Genomic DNA, 21,263 nt, shown 5'->3' on the forward strand with positions numbered 1-21,263 from the left:
AAACTAGAGCCACTGCCCCACCTGCCCAGGGCCACACACCCTGCATGCCCGGGACTTGGCCGACACTGCCCTGGAGCCACCGTGACCTGGCAGCCCTGCCCTCTGACATCTGCGAAGGGTCCAGGAGAGGCCCCCCCACTGTGCCCCTCCAGCGCCCCATGCTGGCCGCCTGCCCAGCCCCCACAGACCTGCTGAGTGCTGAGGTGGGCAGGTGCCCCAGGGCTGGCCCGCGAAGGGGGCCGGGGTGCAGGGGCAGGTCCAGAAGGCAGCGCAGCTTATCGGGGACACCGAGGACGCTCTCCAGGCAGACTGGCCGGCCGGGAAGGTCCCCAACTGGCTGCCTCCCTCCAGCCCCACCCGTCTCCACTGTCCCGCCTCCCTGGGAGCCCTGCCCGGACCCACACGCCCACCAGAGGGCGTGGCCAGGAGCCCTGCCAGCCCCCCTCAATGACCAGCCCCCCTCATTCTTAGCTAGGGGCCCCACCCTGAGCACCCCCCCCCACGGCTTGAGCAGCTGACTGAGGAGGAAACCACCGCTCTGAGTCACCGCCCCTGGCCCAGCCTGGCAGTGGCGGGGCCTAGTCCTGCTGTGTGGGCAGACAGGTGGACAGACAGAGTGAGGCAGGGCCTTCCTGGGCAGGCTGTGCACAGGGCCTGTGCCTCAGTTTCCCTGTGGGTGCCAGGGCAGAGAAGGGAGGGGGAGGCACAGCCCAAGGGCAGGACTGAGCCCAAGCGAGGGCCGGGCCAGTGACCCCGAGAGAGGTGGCCCTGGCTGCTGCCCGCCTGCCTGTGCCCCCCGAGGGCCCCTCCACCACACACTCGGCAGCAGCCCCCACCCCCAGAGCTCCAGGGTATCCCGTAAGCTGGGTGTGGTGGGGGCCCAGGAACCAGCATTTTTTAACAAGCCTCCCACCCCTTCCAGTCATCCGGATACAAGTGGTGACCAAGAAACACCCCCCAAGTCCTCGCAAGGCACCCACTGCCCAGAGCTCTAGCTACCTGGCCTGCACCTCCCGGGCACCTCACCCTGTTGTACCCCTGGACTCCCGCCCTGGGCCGTCTCGGCTCTGGGCCCTGGTGCTGCTACCTGCGGAGCTGCTGGGATCGGACCGGCCACGCCCTGGCCCGCGGGGGCTGGAGCCCGCGGCTGTGGGCACCTGCACCTCACAGGCAGGCTGGCGCAGGCCGCAGGCTGAGGGGCCCAGCTGGGGCTCCAGGGTGTGAGGGGTCAGACCCAGCCCTGGGAGGTCAGCGACAACGGCCGAGAGATGGGCCTTCTGGGGACAGCCGAGGACAAAAGGCACAGAAAGGAGCAGTGAGGGGCCCCTACCAGACATGGCAGCCAGGGCTGCCGGGTGGGGGTGGGGGGAGCGAGAGAAGGGGCCCCCAGGCGGGCCAGAGGGCTCCAGGGAGGGAGGAGACTCCCCCAGCCCAGGATAGGGGGCGCCGCTGGACAGAAGGGTGAGGGAGGCCCCAGGGCACCCCAGTCCTGGAAGCTGAGGACCTGCACCTAGACCCCCCTGGCCTCCCCCCCATCACTCTCTAAAAAGGCTGATGCAGCCGGGCGCAGCGGCTCACGCCTGTCATCCTAGCACTCTGGGAGGCTGCGGCAGGAGGACTGCTTGAGCCCTGGAGTTCGAGACCAGCCTGAGCAAGAGCAAGTCCCTGTCTCAACAAAAATAGAAAAATTAGCCAGGTGTGGTGGTGCACACCTGTAGTCCCACCTACTCAGGAGGCTGAAGCAGGAGGATGCTTGAGCCCAGGAGTTGGAGGCTACAGTGAGCTGTGATGATGCCACTGCACTCCAGCCTGGGTGACAGAGCAAGACTCTGTCTCCAAAAAAAAAAAAAAAAAAAAAGGCTGATGTAAAAACCTAAGGGTTGCAAGGCTAGAAAAAGACTCTATTTGCACTGACAGGACAGCTGGCCAGGCCTGCTCCCGGGACACCTCCAGCCCCAGACGGCTCTCACCTGGTCACTGGGAATTTGCAGCCTGTCCCCCACCAGGCGGGGCAGGGCTGGCTGGGTCAGCGCAGGGCCCCACTCGGATGAGATTGGCGGTGGGCACAGAGTGGGCTCACCGTGCTGGACAGAAAGCTGACCCCACCTCATTCTCTCCCTGGGTCCCCTGAGCCAATCAGGCAACTGCCACCTCCTGCGGACACCCACAACACACCTGATTCTGGCCACCTCCCCGGTCCCCTGGCCAACACCGCCCTGGACCACTGCAGTAGCCTTTGCTGGGCCCCCCTTCCTCTGGGTCCACCCACAGCAGCCAGAGGGAGGGTCCCTCCCACAGCACAGGCCACTCGGGCCCTCCCAGGCCCCTGCTGCTATGTGGCTGGTGTCATCCCCCAGCCCAAGGGGGCCTTGACCTCTCTGCCTGGCACAACCCCCACCCCCAACATAGGCTCTGCCAGGAGGACGCACCGCGCCTCCAGGCCTCTCCGGACTCCAGGCCGGGGCCTCTGCCTGGGGCGCCTCCCAGCTCCGGGCCTGGACCCTCCCGCACTGGAGGCTCTTGGCTCCACAGCCCTGGACGGTGGGTGCCCTCGGCGGGGGGCGGACATGCAGGAAGGGAAGGGGTGGGCTGGAGGCCTGGGCCCTGGGCTCAGGACCACTGTGACTGGGGAGGGCGCGGCCCCTTGCACACCTGTCTCCCTGCCGCTGCTGCGGTCAGTCCCGAGGGCACCCCTGGCTCCCAGAAGGCCAGGCGCTTGCCCACCTTGCACACCTGTCTCAGCTCCCGAGGGTCCCCGGCTCCCTGCGGCCAGGCTCAGGGCCAGGCCAGGGGCTGGGTCAGCGGAGGGCCAGGGCAGGGATCTGCCGAGACACCACGTCTCAGAGCCAAGACCCAGGCTGGCTCAAAGCTGCTGGGACCCCAGGGCCAGCTGGGCATCTCCAGGCGCAGGCGGGGCTGGGGCAGCTGATAGTGAGTCAGCCGGCAAGGAGACATTCTCAGGGGATGTGTCACCAAGGAGCCTGCGGTGGTGGTGCCACCCAGGATGGAGGCCTGCCAGGGAGGGTGCCGCCTACCAGTCGGACCCGCACCCAGCACAGGTGAGGACGAGGCTGCAGCCCAGACAGAGGGGCCCCGACTCCACTGGGTGGGGCTGGCTCATGGGGCCTCCCGCCCACCCAGACACCAGCACCCGGGCAGCCCCTCCAGCAGGCAGGGCTCAAATGGACCCGGCCTGAGAGGCCCCCCAGGTGCTGTGTCCCTGGCGCCCAGGGTGCTCCTTTCAGCTGCCCTCTCAGCAACGGGCCCACAGCCAGGCAGTGCCCGGGCAGGAGTGGGCTCGGATCCGTTCCCGAACTCCCACCCGGAACAGCCTGTGCAGCTCTGCCCGACCCCCACCCTGGGAGAGACAGACGTGCGGCAGGAAGGAGTCCCTCCCAGAGCTCTCTGGAGGTGGCCCCAACGCCACCTCACCCTCACAAGCACACGCTGGGTCAGTGAGGAGGGCACGGCAGGCTGGGCAGGGCAGGGACCGCAGCCGCAGCCGGAGGGAAGAGCGCAGCTGTAAACACCTCTGCGCCGCTCCCGCCCCGCCCCCAGCCTCCTGGGCCCAGCTCCACTTTTTCATTTTAGAAAGTGCTTCTGACTATTAAATATTTATCCCAGAGAGGAAGGCCTTGGCTCCTGGCCAGCCCGTCGCTTCCAAAAAAAGAAAAATAAAGTGAAGCCTGGAAGCTGAGGCAGGGTGCAGGCGGGGCCTGGTGGTGACGCTGCTGGAAGCTCCCAACATAACCAGGGACCCCTGGCCACTTTGGCGGGTGGAAGAGGTCAGGGGAGCATGGCCGGTCCACACCGTGTATCCACGCCAAGCTCCCTGTCCCCACCGCCCCCCAGTACCCTCCCCAGCCCCCACCAGGGCAGTTCCCTTCCAGCCAGGACTGCCCTAAAGCCTTTGGGGCTCCCAGGTGCCCTGGGGCGCAGCCCTCTCTCCCTGATGCCCTCCGCCAGCGTGGACAAGCGGTCAGGGAGGCAGCAGCGTGGTGACAGGCCACACAGTGCTAACAGCACATTCCCACGTGGCAGGACCAGGTCCAGAGCTCCCTGCAGCCCCAGGGCCATGCAGAGGGCACCAGCCGGGCGCAGAGACGAAAGCCCACCTCGCGGCTGCCCCCACCGCACTGTCCCTGGGAAAAGCCTCGCCCCAGAGCAGAGACCACCCAGGTGTCCCCTCATGGTGTCACTGCTGCTCCTGGGCCCTCCCAAAGACAGCGGTGGTTTCTTGGGGTGCAGTGCGGTAGTGGGGGGTGCTCAGGCCAAGCCAGGGGGGAGTGCAGGGCAGGGGCCAGGGCTGGGGCAGGGGCTTCCTGTCTCCAGCCACCCCGGGCCCAGCTCTGCCTCTGGGAGGGCACCAGCCCGCCCCTTGGGCAGGCAGGGGTGTGACACCCAGAGCCCATGGGGTGTACTTGTTGGTATTGCAGACAGGAGCCCCGGGTGGGGTTGGCGCACCCAGGGGAGCTCCCTCCCATCGGTGGGTGGGGAAGCCTCAGAGCTGCTCCCTGCAGGGAGGCTGGGAGTTCCCAGCATGGCCACCAGGGGGCAGCCTCTGGGCAAAGCGGGAAGGCGCCCACTCCGGGCTGCAGGCAGAGGCCGCAGGCTCTGGGGGCGGTGCCCAGGGGTGCTGGGGCCTGGCATGGCTGGCACAGAAGGCAGGTTTGGACTGAGCATAAAGGTGAGAGCAGGGGAGGGCCTGGGTCTCTGGTTGCTGGGAAGGGACTGCAGCTGGGAAAGGCCTGGACCACATCCCCGGGGGCCTCGCCAGGGATGCCCGTTCCTGGGCTGCCATGCAGGGCTGGAGAGGGCCTGGGAATCCACATAGTGACAGAACTCCCAGGGGCTCCCACTTGCAGGCCCCCGACCAGTGCCACAGCAAGAGCCACTGACCTCGTTCCCTAAGAGCAGATGGCTTTGTAGGCTGGACCCGAGGAGGGACTGCCCCAGACAGGCCAGGGAAGCAAGCACCAGGCCGAAAGCAGGAACTGGCCCTCCGCTGGGAGGGCACAGGCCAGGGCACAGGTGAGAGGCCCTAGACCTGCAGCGGAGGAGTCCTTGGTGCCAAAAGCGAGGAAGTGGGAGGGGCCGTGCAGGGAAGCTGGGTGGGGACAGGGCAATGGCCCCTGTGTCCTTGGGGCCCTGCTATTCTCCCCCTGGCCAGGCCGATCCCCAGCAACATGGGCTAGGGCCAGCCACAGTGGAGGAGAGGGCTGGAGGCACACCAGCCCCCCGGGGCCATCATTCTCCGGCCACTGTCCAGGGCAAGTTGGGGTGCCTTGGGCTCCCATCTGGGCAGGGGAGACGCAGACAGGGGTGACCTGGGACACTGCGAAGGGAGGTGTTGCAGGGGCCAAGCCTGCCTGCTCTGGCCCTTCAGACAAGCCTCCTACCCTGGCCTGGGTGCTTTCCCGACACGTGGGCAACAGGGGGGTTGGGAGGCCCAGCTGCAGCAGGAGGGGTGCCCCCTGCGTCATCATCATTGATCTGTTTTCCCCAGGGAGTGGGGTACAGCCTGCGCCAGTGCAGTGCAGCCCCAGCCCTGTTGCCAGCAGCTGGCCAAGTGCCCTGGGTGTGGCCAGGATGCTGCATTGCTGACCAGAGCCTGAGGGACTGCCCCCTGCCCTGCCCCACCCTGCCCTCCAAGATGCTGAGACACCCAGGCCCTGGAACCAGGCCCAGGCCAGGTACCCATTCTGTAGCGGGTGGCTCAGAGGGAGGGGTACTGACCATCTGGGGTCATCCCTGTAGGCAGCACCCACTTTCCCCTGTCCAGCGCTGGGGGACCCTGTGGCCTGATCTCTGACCCTCACCAAGCCCCAGACCTCAGGCCTAGCCCTGCCACAGCCACCGCCTAGCCAGTGACCCAGCCACACAGCCACACCATGGACACAGACCAGCCCACCCTGGCAGCCCTGGCCCAAGGCCCCAAGCGACAACTCCTGGTCCAGCTGGGCGGCTCTCCCCCAAACAGGTGAGCGGGCACGCCGGGCGCAGGTCCCCAGGGTCCTGCAGCCCACGGCGTTGACGCCCCACTCAGACACGCGGCCTGCTCCGCAGCTCTGCAGCACCTCCCCAGGAGGCCGACAACGTCCCGAGGGTTACAGCAGGGGGTCGATGATAGAGAGGGGGGCAGAGGGACAGGTACAGCCAGTGACAGAGACAGGCGGGAGCCACAGAGCGAGTGGTAGGGACGACCAGACACCCGGAGGGACAAAGTGAGCGGCAGAGACAGAGACAGAGACAGAGCCAGAGCCGGAGAGAGGGCGGGGACCGCGGCGGGGACAGGCACGAGGCGAGGCGCGGGAGGGAGGCAGAGCCCCGAGCAGCCAGCGAGGCCAGGACCGCCCGCGAGACCCGCCCCAGGCCGCACCGCACCGCGCGGAGCCCTCCCGCCCGAGGGGAGCGGGCTGCAGGCCGGGGAGGCGCACCGCTGCCGGGGGATCCGGGCCAGGTGGGCAGCACCACGTGGAAGCAGTCGCACATCGCGGCGCCGGAGGTGCGGGCCGTGCCCGTCGCGTCCAGTCGCGGTCCCGGCTCCGGCGCACCGGGCGGCCCGGGCGAGCCGGCGCCGCGCTCTGCCTCCGGAGTCCTGCGCCGCCGCGGGCCGGCCTGAGACTGCGACACCGCGCGCCCCGCGACCCCACCGCCCCCAGGACCCCGCCCCGCCCCGCCCCGCCACTGCGGAGCCCGCGGGCCGCGCCACCGGCCCATTCAGCCCATTGGCTGCACCGCCGCGGCCCCGCCCCCACCAGGCCCCGCCCCGCAGCCCCGCCCCGCCCCGCAGCCCCGCCCCTGTCCCGCCCCGCGGCCCCGCCCAGTCCCGCCGACTTTGGGGTCCCGAGAGCTGACTTTGGCCCCCAGCCGGGGAGGGGCCTCCAGACCCCCGTGTCGAGGCCCTGCACTGGCCGCTGTCCTCACCTCCCAGCCCGGAGGAGACACCGCAGTCAGGGGCAGGAGAGCAGCAGGTGCAAGGACAGGGCAGGACCTTTAGGGAGGACAGACTGCCCCCAGGGTGGGCTGTGCGGGCGGGGCACCCGCCCCGGAGCCCACGACACCCACCGGGAGTTATACTTTCTGCCCATTCTTGTCAAGAGCCTGAGGGCTGGGACACAGCCGGGACAAGGACCCCTGGCCCTGCGTGGGGTGGGGGCCCAGTGTGGTGAAGACACAAGTGAGCTTGCAAAGCTGGGGCCTCTGCAGGGGGCTGCGCTGCGTGGGGTGCGGTGACGTGGCCTTGCAAGGCTCCTGGCAGACTAAGCTGGGATCTTGGGGGCCTCGTGTGAGGCAGGCGGGGTGCAGGAAGAGTGCCCTGGACAGAGGGAACAGAGTAACCTGCGTGCAGAGGTGGGTAACAGGGCTGGGGCTGAAAGCTAGGCCCGGTGGGGCTGGGCGCAGGGCAGCAAGGCTGTGGAGGTGGCTCCCAGGGCAGGAGGGGCCACCTAAGGCTCCAAGCAGGGCCTCTGACGTGGGTGAGAACCAAGGAAAGACCACCCAGGGGGCCGAGAATGAGGGAAGCACTTAGGGGTGCCAGGGGCAGCTGGACCAGGGCAGTGACCGACCGGGGGGGGGGGGGGGTCGGGATCCGCACACTCTGGAGAGGGAACTCGTGAGGACAGGGGTGGGCGCGTCCCTGGGCCCTGGCTTGGGCACCACACGGAGGGGGGCACATCTGGGGGCACCAGCAGGGAGGGGAGGGCCCAGGAGAGCTGTGTCCCAGCAGAGAGCTAGTGAGCTGGGGCCTGGCCTGGTGTGGACCTGAGGGAGGGCACATGGGGACAGGAGTGGAGTCCGGCAGGGACTTCGGGTGGGGACAGTGGGCTAGAACAGACCCAGGAGAGGACAGGCACCGCCAAGGGCTGTGCCTGGCACAGACGGACACACGGACACACGCTCGCTTTCTCCTGGGTGGGAGGAGGCCAGCCTGTGACACAAGGGCTGCGCAGACACGCAAACACACCTGTAGGTGAGATCACACACTCACCCAGTACGCAGACATGGGTCACCTTGGATGTGTCCCGATGCACTTAGAGACACACACACAAACTCACGCAGGCACTGGCGAACACGCTCAGGCCCACGTGCATGGACACGCCAGGACACAGGCACACAGCTCCACATGCAGGCGCGACACACGTGCGGGCCCACACGGGGCCGCGCACAGCAGGCAGGCCCAGCTGAGCTCACTCCTGGCAGTTCCCGTCAGCAGGGCTGCAGCCGCCGGGCAGCCTTCCAGCAGCAGGTCGGACAGACACTCGAGTCACTGCCGGGAAAGGGCCCTGGCAGCCTCCTCCCCTTGAGCCCGTGCACGATGGGGCACAACCCTGTGTCTCAGGTGGGGACACTGGGCACGGGTCTCACCCCCCTGTTGTGGCGACTGTCTATTGGGGCTGAGCAGTGTAGCCTGGGGGCCAGACACCCTGCATTCACCCCTCTTACTGGGGCCTACCCTGCTCTGCCCACCAGGGAGTCACTCCCTGGGCACAACGAGGGTGCTGTTATGGTGCCTGGGTGTGTACCCCTGTCCCCGGGTGTGTCCAAGCATTTGCCCAGGTCTGGCTGGGGTCTTGGCCAGCCCATCCTGTGTGCCTAGGGTCTGGTGACAGGGCTGGGGGGTAAGGGGCAGTCTTGTGGAATCCGCACCTTTGTGCACAGACCCACCTCCGTGTGCCCAGCCCCGCTATGTGTGTGCCCTTGGCGGGGTCAGGTGGCCTCACTCTGCGGCAGGTTCCACGCAGGACTGTGGTGGCTCCTGTCGCTCTGTGGGGAGGGTGAGGATGGAGCCCTGGTGGGGAGATGGGTCTGCCCCCGGCGTGACCCTGAGCCACCCATGTGCTCCCCCAGCCCCTGTTCCCCTTCAGCAAGATGGGAGAGCCCTCAAGGCTGTCTGGATGGGGGCTGAGTGAGAGTGTCACCTCAGCGTGGTGAGCCCTGTGCTGGCATCGTGGGAGTGTGGGACACCACACTTGGGAGGACTTGGCCCTGGTCCTGCCCCTGAGCCTGGGACAGCTGAGACCTCTCGGAGCTGTGTCTGCTGGCCTGCCCATCCCTGTCCCAGACACGGTCCCAGAGCCTGGCCTGGCATGCCCAGGCCCAGGGGCCTTGCCCCACCCACTCCCCACCAGCGCTGGTGAAGGGCGAGCCGTGCTCTCCTGCAGCGTGGGAGCTCAGGGCCCTGGGCTCAGGATGGAGATGGGATGGACCCCTGACCCCAGGGCTGCTCCTCTCCCTGCTCTGAACAGAGAGGCCTGGCATCCCTCGGCAGGCAGAGCCCGGCTGTGCTCCCCCCAGTACCAGGGCTGCAGTTTGGCCATGGTTGTCCCTGGGACCAGCGCTGCCACCCCATCTTGAGGGCCCTCTCCTAGCTTGTGGGTGGAGCTGGGCGTGTCCTGAGTAACAGACACCTTGGGGTGTCTGTCCAGAGAGTTCCCCACCTCAGGGGAGCTTATCCCCAAGTACCCCTTGTACCCCGGGGGCTTTATGTCACTCAAGATGTCCCCTGGGGCAGTGCACCCCCACAGACAGGCAGGCTGCAGCTACGTGAACAGAGACTAGCCACAAGTTGGTCTTCACTCCCCAGGGCCCAGTGAGAATCCCTCCACCGCCATGCCAGAGCCTCGGAAGCCCAAACCTGGCTCCAGGGTGGCAGCTGTGGAGCAGGAGAGAGAGGGAACCTCCAGCAGAAGCCTGGGTTCCTGTTACCATGCCCAGCTCCAGCCCCTCCCCATGTCCCTCTCTGGGGACAGATGTCTGGCTGAGGAAGGCCACAGCAGCTGGGCTTGGCTCTGAAATCGACGCCTCCTCACTGCCCCAGCAACACCACACAAGCCCAGCTCGGCCACCCTTGGTGGGAGGGCCGTCTGCTGCAGCCCTGTGGTACCACATGCTCTCTCCCCTACACACACAGGCTCCACCTCCTCCCTGGGACCACCAGGACAGGGACGCTGGGGGCCACACCCCAGCCCTGGCCCAGGTCCACTGGTTGCCCACAGCCTTCCTGAGGCTGGGCCCAGGTCCGGGGTGCAGGCACAGGAAGGGCCTGGGTGAGGAGCCCCAGCCACCGCCTGGCTGTTGTCCTCTGCAGGCAGGCAGGTTGCCCTGCGCATCAATGATTGATGCCTGCCTGCAGCAGCTGCAGCAGCATAAGCAAAAATAGCCCAGCCTGGTCCCTGCCCTGCCCTGTGCCCAGTGGGAGGGAGCATCTGGGACCTCCTCCTCCGAGCAGCACCCCAAGCAGCACCTCTTAGTGGGGTAGCCGGGGGTCACCCAGGTATATTAGTTTCCTATTGCTGCTATAACACAATACCGCAAATGTAGCAGCTAAAACAACATACAGGCTGGGCTGTAATCCCAGCACTCTGGGAGGCCGCGGTGGGAGGATCACTTGAGGTTGGAATTCGAGACCAGCCTGAGCAAGAGCAAGACCCCATCTCTAGCAAAAATAGAAAAAATTAGTGGGGCATGGTGGCGAATGCCTGCAGTCCCAGCTACTCAAGAGGCTGAGGCAGGAGGATTGCTTTAGCCCAGGAGTTTGAGGTTGCTGTGAGCTATGATGATGCCACTGCACTCTAGCCCAGGCAACAGAGTGAGACTCTGTCTCAAAACAAAACAAAACAAAGAAACCAAAAACATACAGTGCATTTATTCTATTCCAGTTCTGGGTGTTGGCCGGGCGGTGTTCCTTCTGGACGCTTCAGGGGAGACCCATCCCCTGTCTCCCCCAGCTTCTAGGGGCTGCCCACGGTGACCTGCACCACTCCGGCCTCTACTTCCATCTTCCAGCTCTCTTTAAACTTGTCTCCTTCCTATAAGGACCCTGTGACTACACTGGGCTCAGCCACAGAAGCCAGGACCATCCCTGCACCTCAAGATCCTTAATTTATTTTAATCATGCCTGTAGAGTCCCTTTTACCTGGGAAGGTCGAATAGTCACAGGTTCTGGGGATTAGGACACAGACACCTTTGGGGGCAGTACTCAGCTACCAGCCCAACCTCGGGCCTGTGGGCTGAGAACTGAAGCCGGAGGAGGCTGCCTTGTTCCTGGGTCACTTCACCCTCCAGCCACCCTGGGGCCACAATGCTCTCTACCTGGAACCCGAGGCCCAGATGGGTGTGGGGGCTGGGGGTCAGGAGAGCTGCTGCAGCCCCAGCTCTGCTGCTCACACAGGCCTTTGGGCCTGGCTCAGTCTCCCCACCTGGACACAAGCACAACACTCCCCCTACCCCCTTTCCAGCTCCCTGGACCTCAAAGATGGCAAGGACAGGAAATGAGGGACACACAGGCAGTGCAAACGAATGCAGACCCCCTGGGGCCTGCAGGCAAGCTGAGGCAGTGTCTGCAAACCCAGACAGATGCTGTCTGATCGTCACCCTCAGGGTCACTGCGGTGCTGGCGGTGGCCGAGCCAAGGCCCAGTCCTGGGCAGTCTGACCGCAGAGCTCCCACACTGCATTGCCCGGCTGTTTTGCCCCTTAGGGGAGGCAGGAGGCCACGGTCTGGGGTGCAGAGAATGATCTCATCTCCTCATTTTTGAAATTAAAAATTTCAATAGCTTGGCTGAGAAGGACCAGGGAGGGAGTGGGTGATTCATACAAGGACAGGGACCAGACACGGCCCAGGGAGGTCGCAGGGTGGGAGATAAGTGAGCATGGTGGTAGACTGGGCAGTGGGATTAGGGCTCCCAGGGCCTGGCCCCCCCTTGCCCACAAGAGGATGGCCGTGGGGGCTGGTGTGGAAAGGCCGGGGGGCAGGGATGGAGTTAAGGTCATTCAGGTTGACTTCAAGAGACTGGGGGTGGGGCAGACGGGAAAGGCCTGGAAGCCACCCGGGAGATGGCAGGATGGAAGGGCCCTGTCCTGGGGCTGGCACAGGGGCAAGGCCAGCTCATTAGCCCCCTGCCTTGGGGGGGAAGCGGCAGGAGCAGCGCTGCCCCGGGCTGGCTAGTGCCCCGGCGGGGGCAGGACATGGCCCGAGGAGAGGGCGGCACCGCTCCTGCCGCCCGGCGGGCAGCGGACCCCCTTCCCCGAGGAGCTGGCATCAGGGGCCCCGCCGCGCGGGCCGGACGCGGGCAGGAGCCGCCGCTCTCACTCTTGGGGCCCGCGCGGCTCCACGTGGGGGTGCGTCGGGAGCGCGCGGAGACTTGGGGGCTCCCCGCAACTGAACACGAGCCACTCTGGGGCCGTTACGCAGGCGCAGAGCCCGAAGGCCGCTCGCCCCAGGGCCCGCAGGACCGGGCGCGGCTCGGGGATCCCGCAGGGGCGGGGCCGAGGGGCGGGGCCAAGCCGGGAGCGGGGGGCCGGCTCTGGCCACGCCCCACGGCTGCGTGCTGACGCCACGCGGCGGCGCCGGACGGGCGCGCACCGTTGCCGGGCAACGCGCCGGCGCCGGGCCGAGGGAACGCGGGCTTCCCGCTGCGCCCGGCCGGACCCCGCGGAGGCGGCGACGCGGCGGCGGAGGTGGGTGCGGGGCCCGGGCCGCGTGGGGACCCTCGGGCCGCGCGCGCAGCTGCCTCCTCGGGCCCCGTGCGGGCGGAGGCCCCGGGCGCCGGGCGCCCTCCCTCGGGTCCCTCGCACCGCGGCCGGCGGGACCTCGTAGCCGCGCGGGAGGAAGCCCGGCCCCCGGCGGCGCGCTGCGTGCGGTCGTGCGGGCCCCGCGGCGGGGAGGGCCGGCAGCCTGGCAGCGCAGCTCGCCGGCGCGCATGTGTCCTGAGCCGCTTCCCGGCCGGTCTGCGCGCCCCGGCGGCTCCGAGATGCAAGGCCGGCGGGAGCGGGTGGCGCAGTCGTGGGGCGACCGCGCAGGGGCAGCGGGCGACGGTTCCCTCCGAGAGGCTCCCGGGAGGCGGAGCGGTGACGACGTGGGATGGGCGAGGACCCGCGCCAGCCTCCTCCTGCGCGACGGGAAAGCCGGCGTCCCCAGGCCCGGCGAGGGCTCCACCTGCACCGCCGGCCGCCGGGACCCCGGGGAACACAGCACCTGGGGGGAGTTCGAAGGCTTCCGGGAACCTTCTGCCGAGTCCGGACAGTCCGCTCAGTCCCTTCAGCTCCTACAGGGACCCACAGAGCCTCAGCCACCGAGAACCGCTTCTGCCCCAGAGGAGTGCGGTTCCCACCGGCTGTACCAGGGTGGACCTTGGATGACAGGAGCCGCTGTCGTCCCACCTTCCGAGGTATTTCTAAAGTGCTTGTCACCATGTCAGTGGGAAGTGCTTTGCACACCGAAAGCTCTGCTGCGCCGGCCAGGAGGGGCTGCCAGCCTTGGGGGGTCTTGTCTCTCCTGGCCTTCGTCCCTGGCCATGTGGTTACTGTCCTGTGCCCCAGAGGCCAGGGAAGGAGTTGGCAGAGGAGGCTACAGCAATGGGTCCCAGAAGGCCAAGATGGGAGCCACCGAACCCCGGTGTTTTCTGCGACCCTCCTCCCCAGGGTGTCCGCTCCGCCCACCCATCGTGGGCTGTGCTTTGCTGGCCCCAGTTCAGGGCCTGTGGGGAAGGAGCTTTTTGTCTGAATTCTGAATCTGCAGAGTTAGAAAGTCTCACAGATTCTAAAATCACATCACATTTCAGCTGTGAGAAATGAACTGGTGCTGCGGCCCACTGGCTCTTTCTGAGCCGACTGCCCGGTGTTGACACTTTCGTGACGGCCTCCGAGCCTTTCTTTCTCGTCTTCCTTTTCTTTTTGTTGCTCCTGTTCTCTGCCATCTCTTCCCAAGTGGCTCATTCCAAGCACCGTAAGAATGAAAGACGAGAACTGAAACACTTAAGGAAGGAAATAATGGTGTTGCTGGCTCTCGGGGCTGGACTGTTTGTTTCCTAAACCAGTCAGTTTCCCTGCACCCCTGACAGTCAGCTCTGCTGTAATACTTATTTTCAAAACATGGTTGATTTATTAGGGAACAGTTTGAACTTAATTTGAATCTCACAAGAAACAGCAGGTGGAGAGAGGCGTGGAGTACCTAACGTGCACGGCACACCTGCCACCTGCCAGCACCCCTGTTTACTGCACCCATGCACACCTGGCGCTCGGACCGCGCGCGGTTCGAACTGCCCTCCTCCTACCACTTCACACAGCTCAGCCACAAAGCCGCGTCCGTTCCCAGGGCACGTGCCGCGTTCACTGTTGTATGCGAGGAGTTCATGACCCGTTACCATGGAAAACAGTGCTGACATAACGAGGCATCTTTTCTCATGTGACACGGATGAGGTTTGAATGGCGTGCCCCGTTTTCCCACGACCCCTGTGTGTTTGTGTGATTCTGCATAACGTGGTGATTTTTAGGAATGAATATGGCAAGTGGGGGTAGCACTAATGGTACAATCACAAATTTCATTTGTACCAAAACTATTTATTTGGAATAAGGTAACATAATGTGTGTACTGCTCCTAAATGTGACATGTTTTTTTTTTTGTTTTCAGCCCATTCTCAGCTACGAGGACATTTTTAAGTTTGCTTTTCAAGAAGTAACCGTCCCACAGGCAACTGAAGATGTTTCCGCCTTACACCATTTTCTAGAAATAAGCAGTGAAGAAAAGCCTGGCCTTGAATCTGTACACAAATTTTGGTAATGAACTTACACTGGAACTGTTTCTTATAGCAACTCAGCATTTGTGCTTGTGTTTGATAGAAGCAAGTGTGGTTTTGTTTTCACCTGTATCTTGAGCATCATCTCTCCCGCAGCCCCTGCCATGCGGGGATCGTAGGGGCCCCATGAGGAGCGGGCAGCATGGTTGAGGCTCTAGCTGTGGCTCCTCCTCTCCGAGCCCATGTTCAGTGACAAACCCCTACCAGCTCCCCTGGAGCAAGCGGACCCAAGCCCAGCACCTCTGTCTCGGTGTGAGTGCTGGGGGGAGAGGGCAGTGGGCAGAGGAGCCTCCTAGGGGACTTGGCTGCGTGGTCACTGCAGCCTCGTGATCCTCAGCAGCAGTTCCGGAAACACCCCGGGAGCAGTGGGGGCCGCCCAGCGCTCTGGAGCTCCGGCTCCACCCTGGTCAGCCCCAGGGCTGGTCTGAGGGGGACTCGCAGAGGCAGCTGTTTGCAGATGGCCACTTTCTAAGGACACACTGTCAGCTGAACTGTGAAAGAGAAACAGTGCTAGAGTGGATTGTGCAGAGTGGTTGAGAAGCTCAAGACACGTTGGCCCAAGGCCCCAGAGGGAGGGCGGTGAAGGCTGGAGCGAGCCGGCTGCCTGTCCCTGGCCGGCTGTGGAGCAGGTCTCCCAGCAGCAAGAGGGAAGCCCGGTCGGTTGGCGTGCAGTGGCAGCCTGCACGTCTGAGCTCTGGCCCTGCGGGGCCTCTGCTGGGGTCCAGTGTGGTCTAACCCAGCGCCTGCCCCAGGGCACTCTCCGCAGGGGCCTGGGGACCGAGGCCTGAAGCCCAAAAGGCTGCAGCCAGTGCTGCCCAAACAGCCAGTGTGCCCTCTGCTCGTGGCGCTTCTGCAAAGCGCGATCCCCGGGGAGAAACTGCCAGTAGTGCAGCCCCCGTCCATGAGCTGGGGGCGGGGGGCGTTGATGTGCTGACTTCACTGTCTCAGCAGCACCAGGCTGGGGCCCAGAGGCCTGGGGCGTCCTGGGTGTCGAGACCGGGCAGGCTGGACACTCGAGACCGAAGGCTGGGTATTACTCTGGGGGGAGCAGGACACTTAGCGTGTTCAGAGACACGAGGGTGTTTTGGAAATGACTTGACATTTTGCACGCCCTGGCTCCTACACCCGTTTTCCCTTCCCTGCCGGAGTGAGCTTCCCACAGGCAGAGCCCTCTCCCATCCCCCACGGCATGTACGCTCACATGGCATGTGGCAGACGCCCACCGTGTGTGTCGCTCATTCTTCCAAACCTTCATTGACTTGTAGCTTGTGAGCATCTGTTCTGTGCCCTGCACGGTTCCAGGCACTTGAGAGACAAAACTAGCAAAATATCTGGCCTCATGGTGCTCGTACTCTTCGGAGGAGACGGCACCAGGTGCCAGGGGCTGGGCTCTGCGGGGAGACGCAGCAGGGACGGGAGGGAGAGTCGTCTGAGTAAGTGCAGAAATGAACAGTAAACCAGACGCCCGGCGACCCTGCAGGGCGCCCTGTCTTTAGAGTCCTGGCGGCCAGTGCCTCTTGGCTGCGAGTCACTGCGTGATGGCAAGGCCAGGGCGCCGTGCATGCCTGGGGCCGTCTCGGGCGATCTGTGCGGAAGGCTTCACGGTCACCTTTCAGCGACTGCCTCTGTCTTCCAGCTCGGAGTCCAGAGCCCTGTGGAGAGCCCTTCAGAACACGAACGCCACGTCTGCTTCCTGCTGCCTCTGGAGCGGGTCCCACTGCCAGGAGAACTACTTTCTCGTTCTCGGAGTAGATGCTGCTCGGAAGGTACGGTGGCTTGGTGGCCTGCGTTGAGACGGGGCTCCTGGGAGTGTGGCTGCACTTGACTGTAGCCAGCCACCCTGTGGCCACAGCACACTTGGAGGCCATCTGCCTGGGACAGGGAGGGGCGGTGGGGAAACACTCTGGTCTGCGGCAGGGTGCACCTGCCACCAGGACCTTGAGGTCTGAAGCCACTGACCTCTCAGAAGGGTGACTCTGGCAGGGTGGGGTGGGGGACAGTGAGGCAGTGGCAGAGTGGTGAGGGGGAGTGGGGCATTCTGCGGACTCAGGCCGCATGCCATGCTCAGACACCTGCCCTGTCCAGGGCTCCTGCAGGAGCTGGGGACAGACGCGGAGACCCGTCTGCACGTAGCTCTGGGGTAGGGAAGAAGGTGCTGTGGCACAACACCAAGTGCGCAGCCTGCCGGGCGTGCCGGGCGCCTCCTGGGGAGCTCCCTGGGAGGGGGCCGCGGGAGGGCGGAGGGTGGGCAGGAGCCTTCCCTACTCTCGGTGCCAGGGCCTGTCTGCACCACAGGTGCTGATGGAGCTGGGGGCGTGGGCACCTGCGGTGGGCACGCAGGAAGCGGAGGGGAGGGGGGCGAGCTCCATCGTGGACAGGCGGAGTAGGAGGGGCCATCAGTGTTTGGGAGCAAACAGCTCTCAGGGTGGGGTGGCTGTGCCTGGTGGAGGTGTGGGGTCGCCTGGGCATGGGTGGGGCTACAGCCAGTAGCTGGCCCCACAAACGTGTCCAGGCTCTAGGATGAAGCCCTCGGAGGTGGGGAAGGCTCAGGAGGGAGTGAGCTAGAGGCTGCAGTGAAGCATGTCACGGGCAGAAGCCCCAGAGTTCCTGAAGATGATGCGGAAGATGCAGATTATGGTGAGGGCCGCCTTTCGGCAATCCAGCTGGCAAAGACCTTTTCCCATTCTTAAATAATCTGGAAATTGCCAAAACTGGGAAACTCACAAAGGGCCAGCCAAGCAGGCAGACCAGCCCTGGCAAACATGGGCTGCAGAACGGTTGCCATGGTCAGTTGCCCATGGGCCACACGGGTCTGGCCTGGAAGAAGAGGCTCCAAGGAGGTCACCCGGCTGCATCATGTTCAAGGAACGGAGAACCAGCAGGCTGGGAAATGAGGGGGCAGCGCCCTCAGCAGGAGGCTCAGAGGTGGCACAGCTCCAGGCGGCAGGGCATGGGCAGGGCGAGGGGTGTGTTGTCCTGAGCTGGCCTTGAGGATGTCCCGCTGAGCAGGTCCCCAGGCCCTGGAGGGGAGGGGCCCTGACAATGTCCCGCTGAGCAGGTGGCAGGCCCTGGAGGGGAGGGGCCGAGAGTCAGTGGCAGGGCAGCGTGACCCTTGGAGGGGCGGAGATAACTGCAGCTTAGGAATGAAAGTTAGTAGAGGGCTCAGGTAAAAGGAAACAGGAATCCGACAGCTGTGCTAACTGGCTGACAGGGTCTCTCTCCCCAGAGCCTTTCTGCAGACCAGGGCCACGCCGAGGAGGCTTCCGACCTCAAAGAGCCTGAAGGACTCCTCGCTGTCAGCGGCTTCCGTCTGCACCGCTGCAAAGCCCTGATCCAGACCAAGGTGAGTGGTCTCCAGGGGAGGCCGCGGCGGCCGTGCTGGCTGGTGTCTGCACTCACGTAGCCCCTCGCGCGTCTGTGTTTCACCCACTTACTTTTCTTCCCTTAATTCTGCACCTATGAAAAATGCACGTGTCTATCTAGGGCAGACAGGCAGAGCATTAACACCGCTGCAGGTGACAGGGAATATAAATGTGCCATCACAAAGACCGTAGGACAGAGGACCGGGAGATGCGTGGGTCTCGTGGGAGAACTGGCAGGAGGCCGAGGCAGGTGGAGAGGAGCTGCAGGGCAGCCACGACGCTGGGCGCGGGTGACCAGGCTGTGACTGCCGGGCAGGGCACGTGCACTCCCTGTGCGGAGCTGGAGGAAACGGGTCAGACGGGCAGCTTTGGCCATAGGCTGCTTGGCCTAGCAGGCTGGCGGGGGCACCTCAGGGTCTGGTCTAAAGTTCCCCCTGCAGAGTCACTTTGTCACGTCATCAGAGCAGGGCTCAAGGGCCGGAAAGGGTCTTCTTCCTGCAGCCCTGTCTTTATGAAGGAAGGAAAACCCTTTCTGGGCCAGGCTCTCGTGCCCACTTTGGACCAGGTATTGCAGGTGGGGTGGGGTGGGGTGGCCAGGCCAGCTCACCTCACTTCCTGCTCGGCCCAGGACCCCAGAGCAGTCGGGGCTTTCCCTGTATGCCCGGTGGACATGGGGCAGTGCAGCTGCCCGCCAGCACGGAGAGGGCGGGGCAGTGTAAGGTGCTGCCCCGTGGCCCAGCAGGAGGTGACAAGGACCTGAGCTGGAGGGGTGCCAGCAGGAAGGTCATGTGGTACAGGAGGGGGCCAGGGCCAGCTTCTGGGCAGGAGTGCAGCCGAGTGTGGCACTGGCCAGCCGAGGCGGGGCAGGCGCCCTTGACGGTCAGCACACAGGTGACAGGTGCCGAGGCACACACAGGAGGGCCCTTGTCACCGACGCACGCTGGGCCATCCATCTGCTCTTTGGAAAGCACCCTGGGATGGGAGGGTCATCTCACAGCAACAGGCCGTAGGGAATCGTTCATGGCTGTCACTCTCGACAGCCCAGACCGGGCAAATGCCCAGCAGAATCTGTCTGGGGGGAGCCGCGGGGCGGGGGGCGTGGGCGGCTGTGGCGGCCCCCACAGGAGTGCCAGACGCAGAGCACGAGGGCCAGAGACCCTGTGTGAGAAGCGGGCCCACCACTGTCTAGGGGGCTGCAGGCCAGAGTCAGAGGAGCCTAAGGAAGCTGTGTGGCCACTCGGGAGTTGGCGGGGGCAGGGGCACCTGCTGCGAGGATGGGAGGCCTGCGAATACGCAGTGTGGCCGCTCCCCACGGGCTGTGGTCCCGGCACGTGTCCATGCTGTGCGCTGCTCTGGTTACGCTGCGTGACAGGGTCTTAGGATGACAAAGTGGAGAGCGCTGAGGCGCCTAGAGGCGGGCGGGGTGGAGGGTGACCGGCCAGGGGCAGACGCCCACGCTGGCTTTCCGGTGGCCGTGTGTGTGCGTGCCTGACTGCTGTCCTCCTGCCTCAGCTCTCAGGGCCACCCGGCAGCAGACAGGGGGGCCTCATCACGTACAGCCTCTTCCTGAAGACCCCCTTATGTGGAAACGGACAGTACATCACCATGCCAAGGAAGAAGATTTTCACTCCACGAAACCTAAAAATGACATTCTTTAATAGTGATGTTTGCTAAAAATGAGAGTACTCTGTAACTTTATGAAGAATTTTACATTTTCTTACTAGTTTGGTTTGGTCCTGGAAACCAGAACTATTGTGCAGCTGCTTCCCACGTCCCAAGTCAGCGTCCCGGGCTGCGCCCAAGGCTGGCCGCAGGCCTGGCCAGGACAGCACGGGCTCCTGCCCCGTGGGGGTGCCGCTGGCAGCTGGTGGGGTGCTTGGGGATGGACACCTCAGTCAGGCCCGTGAGTGCAGAGAGGAGGAGGATGTTGAAGTGTCACTGGGGAGACGGCCACAGAGCGCTCAGAAGCCCTTCCGTCCGTCACACTCTGCCCTTGCTCACGTCCCTGCCCCACAGCCTCAGGACAGGCCTCTCTCCCGCGTGGGCGAGAGGCTGCCCAGCACGACCGCACGGCAGCGCGGCCCGAGGAAGCCTGGCGGCCGCAGGGTTTCCCAGAATATCTGCTGAGGAAACTGTTCTCTGCCAAGGGCAGAGCCAAGCAGCCAGCACTGACTTTTGTAAAATTTTACTAAATAAAATGGCCTGGATACGTGTTCTCGGTGAGGCTCTGTGGAGGCTGATGCCTCAAATCCTGTCCCCCAGGGGAGGCCTGAGGTCTACGGAGGGGGCTGGCAGAGCGTGATCACCTGGGGAAGGCCGGGGTGCTCCAGGGGAGACACCCCGCTGTCTCCATTCCAGCCAAGGCCACACAGAAGGTGCCCAGGTCCCCTATCAACTCGGTTGTCAGCGGGGACGGGCAGGTGTGCCTGCCATGCGGGGGAGGAGGAGGCTCGGTCCCTGCACAAGCCTGTCTGGCCCTGGCCACCCAGCCGTGCCACCCACACCGTGCCGCACCCGGCTTTGAGGCATAATGAAGGGATAACTCAGATTTCGTTTTTGGTGCCAGAAGCTTGAGAAAGCTGCTTTAACTTTCATTTCTCACCTGACGAGGGTGTGAATTTGGAGACTTTTTCTAACATGCTGCTTCCTTCAAAGGCACTGTCTTTTGGGGGCCCTGCCGGCAGGGGCTCTCTGGCCATGCCCTAGTTTCCTAACCTGTGGTTTAAAAGTTAGACTTTAACAAGCCAAAACACTGGTTGCGGCCACCTCCCACCAAGCATTCAGCTTAGCTGCCCACCCCCCACCCCCCAGCCCCCCGCCCCGACTTCGCTTCTCTGTGTCCTGTCAGTATGTGTGGTGCCACCCACGGGGTCCCCAGGCCAGCATCCCCCAGGGCACTCGCCGCAGTCTGGCGGTGACGGCCGCTCAAGCCCAGCAGCTGTCTGAGGGGCTGCTTGAGCCGGGTGGGACCTGACAGGCCAGAACCACCGGTCACCTCTGGTCCAGGTGTCCAAGTTGTAAGAGACCAGAACAAGCCCAGTGTGATACAGAATCATGGTTCAAACAAATCAGAGCTGAGTCTACAAAGAACGTAAAATGACTAAACAATGAGCCCTTCAAAGAGAAGGACCACGGCTGCTTCCCGGCCGCTTCCCTCCCTGGCGGGGCGGCAGGCGGCAGAGGGCCCTCGGGGTCGGGGTCGGGGCCGGGGCCGTAGCACAGGCCAACCTCGCCTGCCAGGGCCAGGCTGGCAGTGGGGAAGGGGAGCCAAGGGGGCCGCCCCCAAGTGGAAAGCAGCTTCCCTCAGCAGGTGGCAGGGCAGG

General features: G+C 64.7%; 1 protein-coding gene across 2 annotated transcripts; it reads left to right on the forward strand.

Annotated features, from left to right (window-relative positions):
• Nucleotides 1-12,740: 12,740 nt before the first annotated feature.
• CLBA1 (clathrin binding box of aftiphilin containing 1) lies at nt 12,741-19,909 on the forward strand. 2 transcript variants are annotated; one of them, XM_069465327.1, is made up of 5 exons: nt 12,741-13,171; nt 14,413-14,558; nt 16,215-16,344; nt 17,790-17,921; nt 19,453-19,909. In XM_069465327.1, the coding sequence occupies exons 1-5, from the start codon at nt 12,755-12,757 to the stop codon at nt 19,612-19,614; spliced, it is 987 nt and encodes a 328-aa protein (XP_069321428.1). In that variant the 5' UTR covers nt 12,741-12,754; the 3' UTR covers nt 19,615-19,909. The 2 variants fall into 2 exon arrangements, with proteins under 2 accessions (XP_069321428.1, XP_069321429.1); XM_069465328.1 differs by having other exon boundaries at nt 17,805-17,921.
• The last annotated feature ends 1,354 nt before the right edge of the window (nt 19,910-21,263 follow it).

This window comes from Eulemur rufifrons, chromosome 2 (assembly GCF_041146395.1).
Source record: "Eulemur rufifrons isolate Redbay chromosome 2, OSU_ERuf_1, whole genome shotgun sequence".
Classification (NCBI taxonomy): Eukaryota; Metazoa; Chordata; class Mammalia; order Primates; family Lemuridae; genus Eulemur; species Eulemur rufifrons.

Excerpts from the sequence above, each read along its gene's own strand:
- CLBA1 (XM_069465327.1), top strand. The coding sequence starts at position 12,755 with ATGCAAGGCCGGCGGGAGCGGGTGGCGCAGTCGTGGGGCGACCGCGCA. Across the intron at positions 14,559-16,214 it reads GAATCTGTACACAAATTTTG|CTCGGAGTCCAGAGCCCTGT; the intron begins GTAATGAACTTA and ends TCTGTCTTCCAG. Across the intron at positions 16,345-17,789 it reads GAGTAGATGCTGCTCGGAAG|GGTCTCTCTCCCCAGAGCCT; the intron begins GTACGGTGGCTT and ends ACTGGCTGACAG.